This window comes from Xyrauchen texanus, chromosome 1 (genome assembly GCF_025860055.1).
Source record: "Xyrauchen texanus isolate HMW12.3.18 chromosome 1, RBS_HiC_50CHRs, whole genome shotgun sequence".
NCBI lineage: Eukaryota > Metazoa > Chordata > Actinopteri > Cypriniformes > Catostomidae > Xyrauchen > Xyrauchen texanus.
Window position 1 is genome coordinate 16,500,098 of NC_068276.1, and position 14,887 is coordinate 16,514,984.

Genomic DNA, 14,887 nt, shown 5'->3' on the forward strand with positions numbered 1-14,887 from the left:
CATGGTATAGTAGGGTGCATGGTCTCCTGATCTACCATGGGGGATAGCGTGATCCTCTAGGCATACTCAATGAATTCTACCAAGGAGAGTTCACACTTGCCTCCATGCAAGCAGTACTTCACAGACTCTTTGAGTCCAAAATGGTAGATGTCCTTGAATGTGACACCTCCCCAATTGAGGACATGGGCGAGTTTTTATATTGCTTGATGGTATTGCTTCCTTGCCTTAGAGAGAGCAGTTCCATAGCTTCTAGATCCATAGAGTTGTGGTCAGTTGCTCTGTAATGTTCTGGGAGTGAAAAGATGAGAATTGCATCTCTAAGTGCAGCCTTTTAATAAAGAAACTAGAAACACAACCGAAAACAAGAAGCACTGGGGACAAGGAATAAAAATAAACAAGAATACAAACACTACAGCTTGGAAAGGAAAACAGCTGACAAAGAACACAGGAAAACCAAGGAATATATACACAAGGGGCAAATGAGAAAACGAGGAACACCTGGAACTAATAATCACAGGGACCAATAAACAAAGACAACGGAAAAAAAAAATACATGAATTATAAAACACAAGACAAGAGCAATAACCCTAAATGGAAAAATTTACATTAAAACTATGACTTCCACCAAAAACATGGTTACATATTACTATAGTAAATCCATGGTTAATATTACCTGGATCAAACTTTTCTCTCAGCGTGGACCAGGAGACCAGGGTGGTTTCCCATCTTTGACAGTGACCAAATCACTGCGAGGAAATCAACCTCTATACTATTTTCTATATCATTAGTTTTATAAGTAGTATAAAAGGAAATATCATGAGTGGAGACCAAAAACAGGATGGGAAAAAGTGGGGCCATAGAGAGTTGTCCAAGAAAAGCACATCCATGGCATCTTTACACACCACACCATTGAAGCAACACTTGGAGGTGCAGTGTGTTTTTAATTTCACTGTTTACACCAGACTATTTGAGTGCAAATTGCCACGCTGTGTGGAAGATGCTATTTACAACCAGTGCAAATAGTCACTGTTTTTTTTTTTTTTACACAAGTTACAAACATGTTATCCAATATACCTGGATGAAAATCTTTTGATTTAGTATAGATTCTTGTGACTATTCTCACCAGCTAGTTAGGTCCATTAACAAAAGCAATCATTTTTTTCCTGTAAATTTAATTGCATGGATAAAATATTCAGTCGTCAGTAACTACACATCAACATCAAATCAATTTTGAATTGATATTATGATCAAGAAAGTTCAATTGGAAGCAAGTCATTGCCTTCCACAAAAGGTAAGATAACGATTTATCACATATAAAGTTTATATACAAATATAAACGTTATATAATGATAGCTAATCTAAAAACTCTTTGGGCTGAGAAACCTAATCTGTGAAATAAACAAGAATGAAGTGTACAAGGCATGATTTCATTCAGAAAAACAATAAAAACAAAATCCCAAACATGATTTTTTTCCGGAAAAATGTATTCACTACACACAGTGTCAATTATTCAGTCTGCCCTCTCATTCCCCCCACCAGCATCAGGTCTCCCAAAATATCTAAATGCTCAACAGACTAGCTAATCTGATTCAACATTATAAATATAATGAAATTGAAAGATATTGCTCTTGCTCTATGCAGAGTTTGTGGGCTACAGCTCAACTGCACATCTGCTCACATTGGCCTTAGTTAACTCAATTATTTAAAAAGAAAAAAATGAGAAGAAACAAAAAACATCAATCAATGGACCTAAAAAGTAAATGTCGATACTTTTGATTTCCTCAGTTTAACAAAGAACTATCAAGCTACAACGAAAGAGTGTGAACTTGGCTTGTTCCCGTTGGTTTGGGGAAAACCAATGAACAGTCTTGGGATTTGTGATCCCCAGACAAAAATAAATAACATTGAATATTCAACAATACACTTTTCTAATAAAATTATTTTTAAGTCAAACATTTGGATTAGATGTCCCTGGTTTTTCTTCAAGATGTATCCTGCCTTCTTTTTCATAATACCATTACTTATTGACATCTCAACATTTCACTGTTGACACGAACTAGAAATAATTTGCTGACAATCTGCAAACCATTGAATAATAGGGCTGAAAGTCCTCAAGATTCACATCAAAGTACAGCTTGTTCTGCAACCATTAATTTTTCATGATGAACAACAATAATGATGAAAAATAATATTTTTCAACAGTGCCAAAATCTGATCAATAAAAACAGTGATTTTTTTCACATTTAGAGTTAAGAGAAAAACTGGTGACCCAAAGTTCTGATGTTCTATTACCATACCATGCCAATGAGATGATTGTTCCCAAGTGCTTGGACAAGTTTAATATCATTTGCTCTAACACACACACACACACACACACACACACACACACACACACACTTGAAACTCATACTCAATAAATAGACAACGTGGTAAGGCAGTGTTGAATCATGCATTCGTCACAAAGAACCTATCAAACATTCATACATAATAACAATATACACAATTGTAATTTTTTTGTTTTTTTTGTGGCAATGTTGAATTATCAAGGCGTTTTGGGTGAAGTCTGTGTGGACCATAAGAACCTCTAGACACAAGTCATCATCTTTTGTCAAATTCTGAGGCATACAGCGAGGTCGGAGGAGTTCTTGGATGAAATAACTTTTTCCATTGCCTTATACGTTTTTATGCAAGAGAAAAACAAAAAGGAGGTCTGATAGTCCTCCTCATGGCAGCCAGCTGCACAAGTCTTCAAGATGATCCAGAAGTTGCCAGGTAGCTTTGCAGCTTCCGAACTGTGGTTTTGTCCAGAGAGCAGAGATCAAAGTCAAACGTTGTGTTTGTGATGTGAAAGTGTCCCGTTTCTTCAATGAGGTTCACAATCTGAAGAACAGAGAGAGAGAGAAAAAGATCAAGAATGGGCCAAGCACCAAACATGAAAGGATTTAGTGATGCTTGCTAATGCAAGCACGACTATTACTATTGCTCATCCTAATTTTTAAGAGATTTAAACAAACCCTTAACACTTGAGAATTAAACTACAGCACACAAAGTGTCCCACACCATTTGTGCAATGACCATGAATATTTCGAATCGTGCGAAACCAGTTTAAATGCAGTTTTACAGAAAATCATGCCTTAATACCTAAAAAGCTTAAATGCTTGAAGAGAGGTCTGCTATTACTTTTAGAAGCGATCAGACTAATTATACTGATGGATCATAAAATGGGAAAAATATTCCATATAGGGACAACTATATCATAGAGACTAGGGGTGGGCTCTTCTGACTTGGGCCAGCAAGTATCCACCAAGCAACCACCCAGAATGTTGTGTCTAGAATCTTAACGACCGTTCCACAGGTGCATGTTCATTAATTGTTTATGGTTCGTTGAACAAGCATGGAAAACATTGTTTAAACCCTTTACAATAAAGATATGTAAAGTGTCCTTAAAATACAGTGTCCTGAAAAAGGGACATTTTCGTGTAGTGTATGAATTTTTAAAGTGTAGTACTGTACCAAATTGAACACTTGATGGTTTATTGCTACACGGAAGAATTCGCCGTTTAACAGTTGATGGAAATTAAGTTTCAAGCACACGCGATGTGTTGCCGCTAGCTATAGCGCATTAGCAAACCTCAGTTCAACACTTGTATCTCAAAAAACGTATATGTTCACACAGTGAATGTGTGATGGTAAAGCATTTAACTTGCAAGGTGCCGTCTTCACAGACGTTTCACTAGCTGCTACATTCTTCTTATTTACAGTACAACCCTTTTGTCAGACCAGCAATGCAGCTAGGTAACTCTGCCCCTTCCGCTACCTACGGCAAGCCGCGTACGCGGAGTGCACGAAGTGTCCAACATTCCACTCTCAGTTTTGACGGTTGAAAATGCATCATCCGGATACACGTAGTACACTTCTTTTTGTTGCATTTTCGGTGTAAACATAATACTCACACTATTTACACTACAAAATGATGCAGAATAGTGCAGAAGTGTGCGGTTTGGGACACACCTACAACCTTGCAGTAACTGAATGTTCAAACGGGCCAAGACTATTCAAACTCCAACTGTCAAAATTCAAAAATTCAAATGTAAACAAGGCCTTTAATCTGCCTTAACTGTCTCTCTCTTTCTCACCTTGTTTTCTTTCTTTTCTCTTTCTTTCTTTCTTTCAAACTTATTTGTTTAATTACTTTAAACATCAAAGCTTGCCTTGACAAACTTTACCTACCTACAGTAGTTTTTTGTGTAATGCCTACTTATGTTTAGTTTCAAAGGAAAAAACAGGACTTTGCAGTATAGCCACTGATTAAATACAACTTTACAGGGCACATTTCTGAGTGATAAGTGGATGTCCCTGCTATTTTCTTCTTTTTACATCATACACAAGGCTTCATTGAGGACACCATCCTTTGCACAATGCCTCCTATCTGCTTGTAATAAGGAAGATGCTTTTACAAGGCTGTCTATGATTGGTTCCAGCCCTCACTGGTTCAGAAGGGGACTCCATCGGTGATTACGGATAGAGGCCACATAGATTAAACTGTGGAGTAATGGGACCAAACCTGATCCGTTTCACACTTCAAAGCAAAACCTGCATATGGAAGGAATTTCTTCAGTTACTCCTGGACGCGGGCCAGAAACCGGGAGACCAGGAGACCTGCTTTGACACTGTAGATAGAACTCAGCTGTTCCAACACACGTAAAGCTATCTAGTAAAAAGAAATTGGAGGAGGTGCTATTGTTTCATTTTTCATATATGTTGATGTAGAAAACAAAAGGCTGTTGCGAATGTCCATATAATATATTGAAAAGGATTGTTTCATAGACATCCCTCACTAAATATTTTTATGGCAGTCTATCAATGAATACAGCTCACCAATGACATAAACTCATTTTCTAGAATGCGGTTTTTGAAGGAGAAGTGGAAATCATGGATGTTAATCAATGCCATATCTCATGGCTGAGGAAGTGGAACATTTTACAAAACTCTCAAGGATTAGCTTGATTAAGATGTACATTTGCAATGTTTGGATCTCATTTGGGCTGTCGTCCAGACTAAACCACGGCAAGCTTTGCAACAGAAGGGCATAGTAAACCCTTGGAACGAAATAAGTATTACTCTCCGTTCTGTCAAAGCAAATAGGCCTCAAAGAACATAATCAAAAGAATTATGGGCCACAAATCATTTATTTGGCAAGCACTGGTGGGGGGGTCCTCGGCTCATGTTCCCTCATAAAGGTCATTATGTCTTAATGGAATATAACTGTACATCTCAGGTGCATGTGTTCTTCTCTGCAACAGTAAGGAAAGTAATCTTCTGACAGTACCTTCACTCATTCTTTACCTGCTGTAATATGTGCCTCTCCCGTAGTGCCATTAGTCTCCTGTGAAGCTCTACTAGCTCATCCAGGTATGCCTGAGATAAAAGACATTGCATTAATCAATGGAATAAGAGATGCCATTCAGACTGATCAATCAGGCTCTTGCTAAATGTCTAAACATTTTCTGGTTTGCTACTCAAAATGGTCAGGGATGAAATATGTTTATTTTACTACAATCAGTTTGAGCGACAGTTTGTTATACTTTTTACTCCATTTTCCTGATGATTTTCAAACATTTGTATTAGGGCTGTCAATTTAACACATTGATTTAGAGCGATTAATCATATGAAAAATAACAGGCTAAAATAATGTACGCAACTAATCATGTCCCAGCCTGCAAGTAAATTCCGTAATACGGAATGATCCTACACCATCGGACTGATACAATTTGATGTAGCAACTTGATGCAGTAGGGGGCAGTCAGATCAAGCTGTACAGGCAACATGCCTCATCAAATCAGCAAACAGGCAGCACAGCCTTCCACAGATGACGCACATTTGCGCTCTGTGATAGCTGGACAGAGTACAACAGAATACAGGGGTCTCGAGATGAGATTTTCAAAGTTTCAAACTATGTTTAACTTGAGACAGTATCCTAAAAACAGTGCTTAGGGCTTAGGCACTGAAATCTAATTAGATACGACGCAGCAAAAGTGAGATGGTCCAAAATCTTCTACCTGACGTTTATGTTCAATGATATGCAAAATAAAAAAAATAGATATTTTCACTTTTAAAGCCACTTTTCTATTGTCTAAATGCTTTACTTGTTTATTGCTACAATACTTTGTAATATATTTGAATTATCTGAATTCTAATATTTATTAGGCCATTATATTTTAATTATTCTAATTTACCTTTTTAGTAAATAGTGGTATGCGATTAATTAGATTAATTTATCGGCACATCATGTAATTAATTCTATAAAAAATATATTCGATTGACAGCCCTAATTTGAATTTATATGCCATATTAACCATTTTTACCACATTATTAACCAGTATAAAACCAGTTAAACAAAGCCAGAATAAAATGTAACAAATGCAATAAATTAAAATAAAAAGTAAATATGAGAAATCACTCTCTTTTTCATAAAAATGGTACAATACAACTGCTTACCTTGTCACAATCAATATTTTTATTTTTGTCCACCTTTGCCTGTTTAATGGGACTCTTTACTTCTAGTATCTGCAAAATGTATCATTATATTTCAAATGAATTCAAATGATAACATCAACCATGGTCTATGTATTTCCACTTGCAAAATTATCTTCCAATATATAGTGCACATTCACCATCACTCATGCAATTCTATTATGCAGCAGTTCTCATGTCATTTCATTTTTTTCAAATATGACACCATTCCATTCTTTTTAAGGACACAATAGTTGATGGAGAGACCAAATCACAACTACAGGAATAATTGAGAAGAAAATGGTCATTTCAGCTCACCTGGTTATTAGCTGCTTTCAGCAGAGTTGGAGGGTCATTATGGGAAAGTGGTGAAGAGGCAGAACTGTTTTCACTGTCGCTGCCATCACTTAAACTCACCCTGTAAATACATGACAGACATTCACCAGTCATGATTCCCTTATGAGAGTGACATCAGGCTAAAAACATTTGCTTTAGGCTACATGGTATAGATTTTTTTTAATTGGCTTAATGCTTCGTTTTTTTCTACGTCTGATATTCAACGTCCTCTGCTACATCTTACAAGTTAATTTCGCCTTTTTGAGTAAATAAATAAAATTGACTTTATCACCGATTATATGGCGGCACCAATTCCAAACAGGAATAATGCTTTTCAAAGACTTCACCTGCGGTGGCGATGTGTCATTTGCGTGTGTAACGGTCGTTCCAAGTCTGAGTCCATGTCATTATCATCCTCCTCCTCCGATTCCTCTTCATTTTCATCCGAGTGCAAATCTGGGATTACCGTCCGTAAAGGACCCAGCACTACATGTGAAAAACAGGGAGAGTGGCAAATGTCACCAAAAGCATTGCTTTCTCTTGTGCAAGATGTTAAAAATCTAATTTTTATTATATTTTTTTCTCCCTAATTTGGAATGCCCAATTCCCAATGAGCTCTAGGTCCTCATGGTGGTGTAGCGACTTGCCTCAATCTGGGTGGCGGAGGACGAATCTCAGTTGCCTCCGTGTCTGAAACCGTCAACCCACACATTTTATCACGTGGCTTGTTGGGGCGTTACCGATATAGCGCGTGGGGAGGCTTCACACTATTCTCCACGGCATCCACGCACAACTCACCAGCGCCCCACCGAGAGTGAGAATCACATTATAGCGACCACGAGGAGGTTACACCATGTTACTCTACCCTCCTTAGCAACCGGGCCAATTTGGTTGCTTAGGAGACCTGGCTGGAGTCACTCAGCACGCCCTGGGATTCGAACTTGTGAACTTCAGGGGTGGTAGACAGCGTCTTTACTCACTGAGCTACCAAGGCCCCTAAAAATCTCATTTTTTATTCTAGAGACATAAAGAGTAACACTTTACAAACAGGTTCTGTTTGTTAACATTAGTTAACAACATTAACTAACAATGAAGAACTCTTTTACAGCATTCATTAATCTTGATTCATGTTAATTTCAGCATATACTAATAAATTGTTAATATTTTGTATCTAATATTTTTGTTAACAAAAATTAACTGAGATTAATAAATGCTGTAAAGCACATATTGTTAATTGTTTGTTCATTATAATGAATGCATTAACTAATTGTAAAGTGTTACCCATAATATTATATCTGTGATTATGTCATAAGATTTATATTTGTCTACAAAACTAACTTCAAGTATTTAGGCATAAACTTTTAAATGAAAAGTTTTTTAAAATCATGAGAAATATATATATATATACACGGTATACAGTATATATACACATATATACAGTACACGTGTGTGTGTGTGTATGTGTGTGTGAGAGAGAAAGTATTTGCCCCCCTGATTTCTTCTGTTTTTATGTATATCTCATACTAAATTGTTTCAAAAGTCAAACATAAAACAAGGGCAGTCTGAGAAACACAAAAAAGTTTTTAAATGATAATGTTATTTATTGAAGCAAAAAAGCTATCCAATACCAACTCGGCATGTGTGAAAAAGTATTTGCCCCCTTAGTTACGAAATCCCCAAATCTATGAAACTGCATTCATAATGGGGTGCAGCTGGATTAGACACACGCTGGCCTGATTACTGCCAGCCCTGTTCAATTAATTCAACACCTAAATTGAACTTTTTCAGCAACATGACCTTGGCTAAAAGGTCTCACCCAGTAGCACATTATGCCAAGGTCAAAAGAAATTCCAGAAACGATGAGGAAATAGGTGATTGACATAGATAAGTCTGGGAAGGGTTACAAAGCTATTTCAAAGGCTCTGGGACTCTAAAAAAACACAGTGAGAGCCATTATCTCCAAATGGAGAAAACTTGGTGCAGTAGTGAACCTTTCCAGAAGTGGCCAACATTCCAAAATCCCTCCAAGAGCACAGCGCCGACTAATCCAGGAAGTCACAAAAAATCCAAAGACAACATCCAAGGAACTGCAGACCTCTCTCGCATCATTAAAGGTCGCTGTTCATGACTCCACAATCAGAAAGACACTGGACAAAAATGTCCTCCATGGAAGAGTGGCGAGACGAAAACCACTGCTAACATTGAAGAACATTAAAGCTCGTCTGAATTTTTCCAAAACACCTTGATGATCCTCAAAGCTTTTGGGAGAATATTCTGTGGACTGTTGAGTCGAAAGTGGAACTTTTGGAAGAGAAGTGTCCTGTTCATCTGCCGTAAATCAAACACTAAATTCCACAAAAAGAACATCATTCCTACGGTCAAGCATGGTGCTGGTAGTGTCAGGCCCGCCGACAGGGGGGGACAAACGGGTCTGTTGTCCCGGGCCCAGGGTGGGGGGGGGGGGCCCAGAACTGGGCCCTCATTAAATTATGGAATAATTGTTAAAAAACAAATAAAATAGGCATATTTGTGGAAAAAATATCTAATATTTGAGTTACATAAAAACTTTTTATTTGTTTTCTTCCTAATTGTCCTTGAAATAGTGGTCAAGAACCCCCGCCCACCCCCAAAACAAAAATGGTTTGGCCACTGATCAAAATTTGATGTTGTCATTTGATTTGAAGTTCAGTAGGCTAACGTTACGATCAAAATGTCCGGTCAGCACAAGTCTGGTGCTCAGAAAAGAAAAGAAAAGAGAAGAAGGGAAGAAGAAAATAGAGGCCTTCGAGATGTCCTAAACAAATATTTTAAAAAAGGTGGTGACAGAGAAGCTGGAACTAACGTTAGTAAAGTCAACGTAGAGCAAGGTAAGAAACAGCGCAGCCAACGTTTATGAGTGTTGTCAAAGACCCGGTACTTCGGTACCAAGTCGGTACTAATTTTGTTTTAAACGTCACGCCACGGTACCAGGTTTCTCAAACCCGGTACTTGATGCGCGTGCATGCCCGAGCGCGTGCAGTTGCGTCCTCTTCATAAAAGTGCTGAGACATTGCGACCGGCGGTGCTGCTGATGTGGTGGCTGTAAATCCACTTGTTGATAAGAAAGGAGGAAAGAGACACATATGGAAATATTTTGGATATTAGCTCATAATAGCGACGCGGCACGCTCGTTTTTACAGGCGCGCAAGTTCATTGTTGCATAGCAACGACAGACGCCACGGGAGAGCACGCGCTTGTGGAAAGGAGAAAGCGGTGCGAACTGCGCTCTCCATGATGACGAGGAAGTATTAGCAAAGAATTCATTGATTTCTAGCCCTTGCATTAGCTTTACTACTAGATATATTTATGGAGATGAGAAATAAAAAGCCGGCTGAAATGCGTCACTGTTGGCATCGGTGAACAGATAATGGGCCAGATCCGAGTCTATTTTTGCTGCGCTGCTCATGCTTAATTAAAAGTGAAAGCACACTTTTGATGGACAAAAAAACACACATCACACAAAAAGTGCCCAAAATGCACAGATTTTGCATGTCTAGTATGTTTTAACAAGAACTGCAGTAGGCTATGTCAGAAAAAAAAATGAAAACATTTATAGAAAATGTACCCATTTAAACGTGTTTTTATTATTCAGTTTGGGTAAAATTATATGGTGTTTTATAAAAAAAAAAAAAAATGGAAGTCTGCTGTAAAGTGGTTAGAACAACGGAATCGGCTAAAATCAGAATTGGCCTAGAAAATTGTAATTGGTGCATCTCTAGTATAAGAGCCTGACACAACACGTTATCTTTGACAGAAACAGTTGAGTTTGGTAGCTCCGTCAGAGAGGATGAGACAGAGAGGAGAGAGATCCAGCTGCAGTCAGGTGACAGAGAGAGTGATGCGTTATCTTTGACAGAAACAGTTGAGTTTGGTAGCTCCGTCAGAGAGGAAGAACAGAGGAGGGGAGAGGAACAGGAGAGGAATAGCAGAGGAGGGGAACAGGAGAGGAAGAGCAGAGGAGGGGAACAGGAGAGGAAGAGCAGAGGAGAGGAACAGGAGAGGAAGAGCAGAGGAGGGGAACAGGAGAGGAAGAGCAGAGGAGAGGAACAGGAGGGGAAGAGCAGAGGAGAGGAACAGGAGGGGAAGAGCAGAGGAGGGGAACAGGAGAGGAAGAGCAGAGGAGAGGAACAGGAGAGGAAGAGCAGAGGAGGGGAACAGGAGAGGAAGAGCAGAGGAGGGGAACAGGAGAGGAAGAGCAGAGGAGGGGAACAGGAGAGGAAGAGCAGAGGAGGGGAGAAGAACAAGAGAGGAAGAGCAGAGGAAGGGAACAGGAGAGGAAGAGCAGAGGAGGAGAACAGGAGAGGAAGAGCAGAGGAGGGGAGAAGAACAAGAGAGGAAGAGCAGAGGAGGGGAACAGGAGAGGAAGAGCAGAGGAGGGGAACAGGAGAGGAAGAGCAGAGGAGGGAGAAGAACAAGAGAGGAAGAGCAGAGGAGGGGAACAGGAGAGGAAGAGCAGAGGAGGAGAACAGGAGAGGAAGAGCAGAGGAGGGGAGAAGAACAAGAGAGGAAGAGCAGAGGAGGGGAACAGGAGAGGAAGAGCAGAGGAGGGGAACAGGAGAGGAAGAGCAGAGGGAGGAGAACAGGAGAGGAAGAGCAGAGGAGGGGAGAAGAACAAGAGAGGAAGAGCAGAGGAGGGGAACAGGAGAGGAAGAGCAGAGGAGGGGAGAAGAACAAGAGAGGAAGAGCAGAGGAGGGGAACAGGAGAGGAAGAGCAGAGGAGGAGAACAGGAGAGGAAGAGCAGAGGAGGAGAGAGAGAGAACAGAGAGAGGAAGGAAGAGCAGAGGAGGGGAACAGGAGAGGAAGAGCAGAGGAGGGGAACAGGAGAGGAAGAGCAGAGGAGGAGAACAGGAGAGGAAGAGCAGAGGAGGAGAACAGGAGAGGAAGAGCAGAGGAGGGGAGAAGAACAAGAGAGGAAGAGCAGAGGAGGAGAACAGGAGAGGAAGAGCAGAGGAGGGGAACAGGAGAGGAAGAGCAGAGGAGGAGAACAGGAGAGGAAGAGCAGAGGAGGAGAACAGGAGAGGAAGAGCAGAGGAGGAGAACAGGAGAGGAAGAGCAGAGGAGGGGAACAGGAGAGGAAGAGCAGAGGAGGGGAACAGGAGAGGAAGAGCAGAGGAGGAGAACAGGAGAGGAAGAGCAGAGGAGGGGAGAAGAACAAGAGAGGAAGAGCAGAGGAGGAGAACAGGAGAGGAAGAGCAGAGGAGGGGAGAAGAACAAGAGAGGAAGAGCAGAGGAGGAGAACAGGCGAGGAAGAGCAGAGGAGGGGAGAAGAACAAGAGAGGAAGAGCAGAGGAGGGGAACAGGAGAGGAAGAGCAGAGGAGGAGAACAGGAGAGGAAGAGCAGAGGAGGGGAGAAGAACAAGAGAGGAAGAGCAGAGGAGGGGAACAGGAGAGGAAGAGCAGAGGAGGGGAACAGAAGAGGAGAGGAACAGGAGAGGAAGAGCAGAGGAGGGGAACAGGAGAGGAAGAGCAGAGGAGAGGAACAGGAGAGGAAGAGCAGAGGAGGGGAACAGGAGAGGAAGAGCAGAGGAGGGGAAGAGCAGAGGAGGGGAACAGGAGAGGAAGAGCAGAGGAGGGGAACAGGAGAGGAAGAGCAGAGGAGGGGAACAGGAGAGGAAGAGCAGAGGAGGGGAACAGGAGAGGAAGAGCAGAGGAGGGGAACAGGAGAGGAAGAGCAGAGGAGAGGAACAGGAGAGGAACAGGAGAGGGCCCAGGCAAGACTGTCAGCTGGCCTGGGTAGTGTGATGGTGTGGGGATGCTTTGCTGCTTCAGGGCCAGGGCGAATTGCAATAATTGAGATAAACATAAATTCTGCTCTCAGTGGCCTCTGAGTGGCTCAAAAGAAGCAAAATGTTAGTTTTGGAGGGGCCTAGTCAAAGTGCTGACTTGAACCCGATTGAGATGCTGTGGCAGGACCTTAAACGGGCATTTCATGCTCGAAAACCCTCCAATGTGGCTGAACTAAAGCAGTTCTGTAGAGAAGAGTGGGACAAAAGTCCACCACAGCATTGTGAAAGACTGATCTCAAGTTATCAGAAGTGTTTGGTTGCAGTTGTTGCTGTTAAAGTTGGCACAACCAGCTATTAAGTTTAAGGGGGCAGTTCATTTTTCACATGGATGATGTAGGTGTTGGCTAACTTTTTGGTTCAATAATATATATATATATATATATATATATATATATATATATATATATATGAAAACTTTATTTTATGTTTACTTAGTTTGCCTTTGTTTTATGTTATATCTTGTTTGAAGATCTAAAACAATTTAGAAGGAAAAATACACAAAACTAGAAGAAATCAGGAAAATAATTTTTCACAGCACTGTATTCTCACAGCCACAGTCCAAGTTAATTTATAAAATTCAAATAAACACAATGATAGTCTTTGTATTAGCATTGCATTAACAATTAACATACAAATTTAAACCAAGGAAGCTGCCAATCTGCACTCTTTCTTGAAAGTCGCTGTGATTTGTAAACATAATGTCCATGTAATAATGGATCTGCTAATTAATATTAAGGGTTCAGGAGGCCTCAGTAAGTATTAGTTCTGTATAGCTGTCTCTGACACACTGACCCATAATAAGTGTCAGACTTTGAGCAAGCCAAAAGCAACAGGATGCAGCAAATGCTGGAAAGGATACCTTGCCGTTTGTGTGTGCGTCCAAAGCCTGAGCTTGAACTGGAACTGGAGCTGGCCGGACTGGGTTGATCCGACTAAGAGAGGAGGAGAAATACTATCATGAAAAACAGTACCAACACCAAATTGTGGGATGCATACTTGAATAGTTCACCCCAAAAATAATGAATTTCAGTCTGTTTCTTACACAAAGCTTGTAATATAGCATACAAGTTGTAGGACTACTATTATGATACTTTTATGATGCTTTTTTTTGTTGTTGTCATTTTGGAGCTTGACAGATACAGTCTCTTTTCACTTTCATGTGGAAAAGAGTGGCTAGGATTTTTATTCAAAATTCCACAGAAGAAAAAAGTCATAGAGGTTTGTAACAGCATGCAAATTGGGTTGTAAATGATTTTTCAATTGTCAATTTCGGGTGAATTATTTCTTTAATGAGTTTAGCCACTGGATTATGTGGGAAATCTGCAATACAATACTACCTACCACCTGCTGTCTCACAGTAGACAGCCTCCTTGCCATATGTGAATCAAATGCCATTATCAACATCAAAAAGTCATTAGCAACGCATTGCACATTATTATACAAAAATGGGCTTGTAGTGTTATAATTGCAAATCCATCTGTGCAACTTGATTTACTTTCTGCGTCTGTCGTATGTGAAAGCATCTAAATCAACCTGTGAGGTCCCATGACACCTCGCAACACCGGTTTAATGCAGACTCCAAAAAAGAAACAAATGTAGTTACTTGTGAGGCCATTTCCATGATCTTCTGCTCCACACTACAGGCTTTAATGGGTCTTTGTGTCACTTCCCCACTGTAAATCAATGGGTTCCCCCTCCAAAACCTAATGGAGTCTGATTTATGATGGCTCACAGCTCTTTGGGGCAATGTTCACGCTAAGCCTTCCCACTCACACATGTTTCCTCTCTTTGAGATCAGAAAAGCTATAGAAAGTTAAATATTTACACATGAGATATTCTCAGAGCAAACAATGTTGCTAAAAGACACTAATTTTAATGCAAGCGCACCAAAGGTTTTTTTGTTAAAGAGAAAGGTCACCCAAAAATGAATATTCTGTCATTATTTACTTACCATAACGTTTTTCAAGCCTCAATCCCATATGACATTCTTCCGTGGAACACAAAAGGAGATATTAGGTAGAATGACAGCCTCAGTCACCACTCACTTTCACTTACTGGGAAAAAAACCCCCTGACATCTCCTTTTGTGTTCAAAATGTGTTTAGAACAACATGAATGGTGAATAAATAAAGACAGAATTTTCATTTTTGGTGAACCATCCCTTTAAGCAGTGATTTCTTTGGATATCCTTAATGCCGAAAAGACTAACACAG

The 14,887-nt window shown here is 40.2% G+C and overlaps 1 protein-coding gene across 2 annotated transcripts in view; it reads right to left on the reverse strand.

Annotated features, from left to right (window-relative positions):
- Positions 1 to 319: 319 nt before the first annotated feature.
- Positions 320 to 14,887, reverse strand: part of LOC127651589 (protein AF-9-like) — a 93,323-nt gene continuing 78,755 nt past the window's right edge. For both annotated transcript variants that reach the window (XM_052137501.1, XM_052137493.1), the window contains exons 8-13: positions 13,535 to 13,607; positions 7,197 to 7,335; positions 6,832 to 6,931; positions 6,499 to 6,567; positions 5,347 to 5,418; positions 320 to 2,880 (exon numbers count right to left, since the gene is read on the reverse strand). In XM_052137501.1, coding sequence (XP_051993461.1) covers positions 2,749 to 2,880; positions 5,347 to 5,418; positions 6,499 to 6,567; positions 6,832 to 6,931; positions 7,197 to 7,335; positions 13,535 to 13,607 — 585 coding nt within the window. In that variant the 3' untranslated portion in view covers positions 320 to 2,748. The remainder of the gene's footprint in view (positions 2,881 to 5,346; positions 5,419 to 6,498; positions 6,568 to 6,831; positions 6,932 to 7,196; positions 7,336 to 13,534; positions 13,608 to 14,887) is intronic.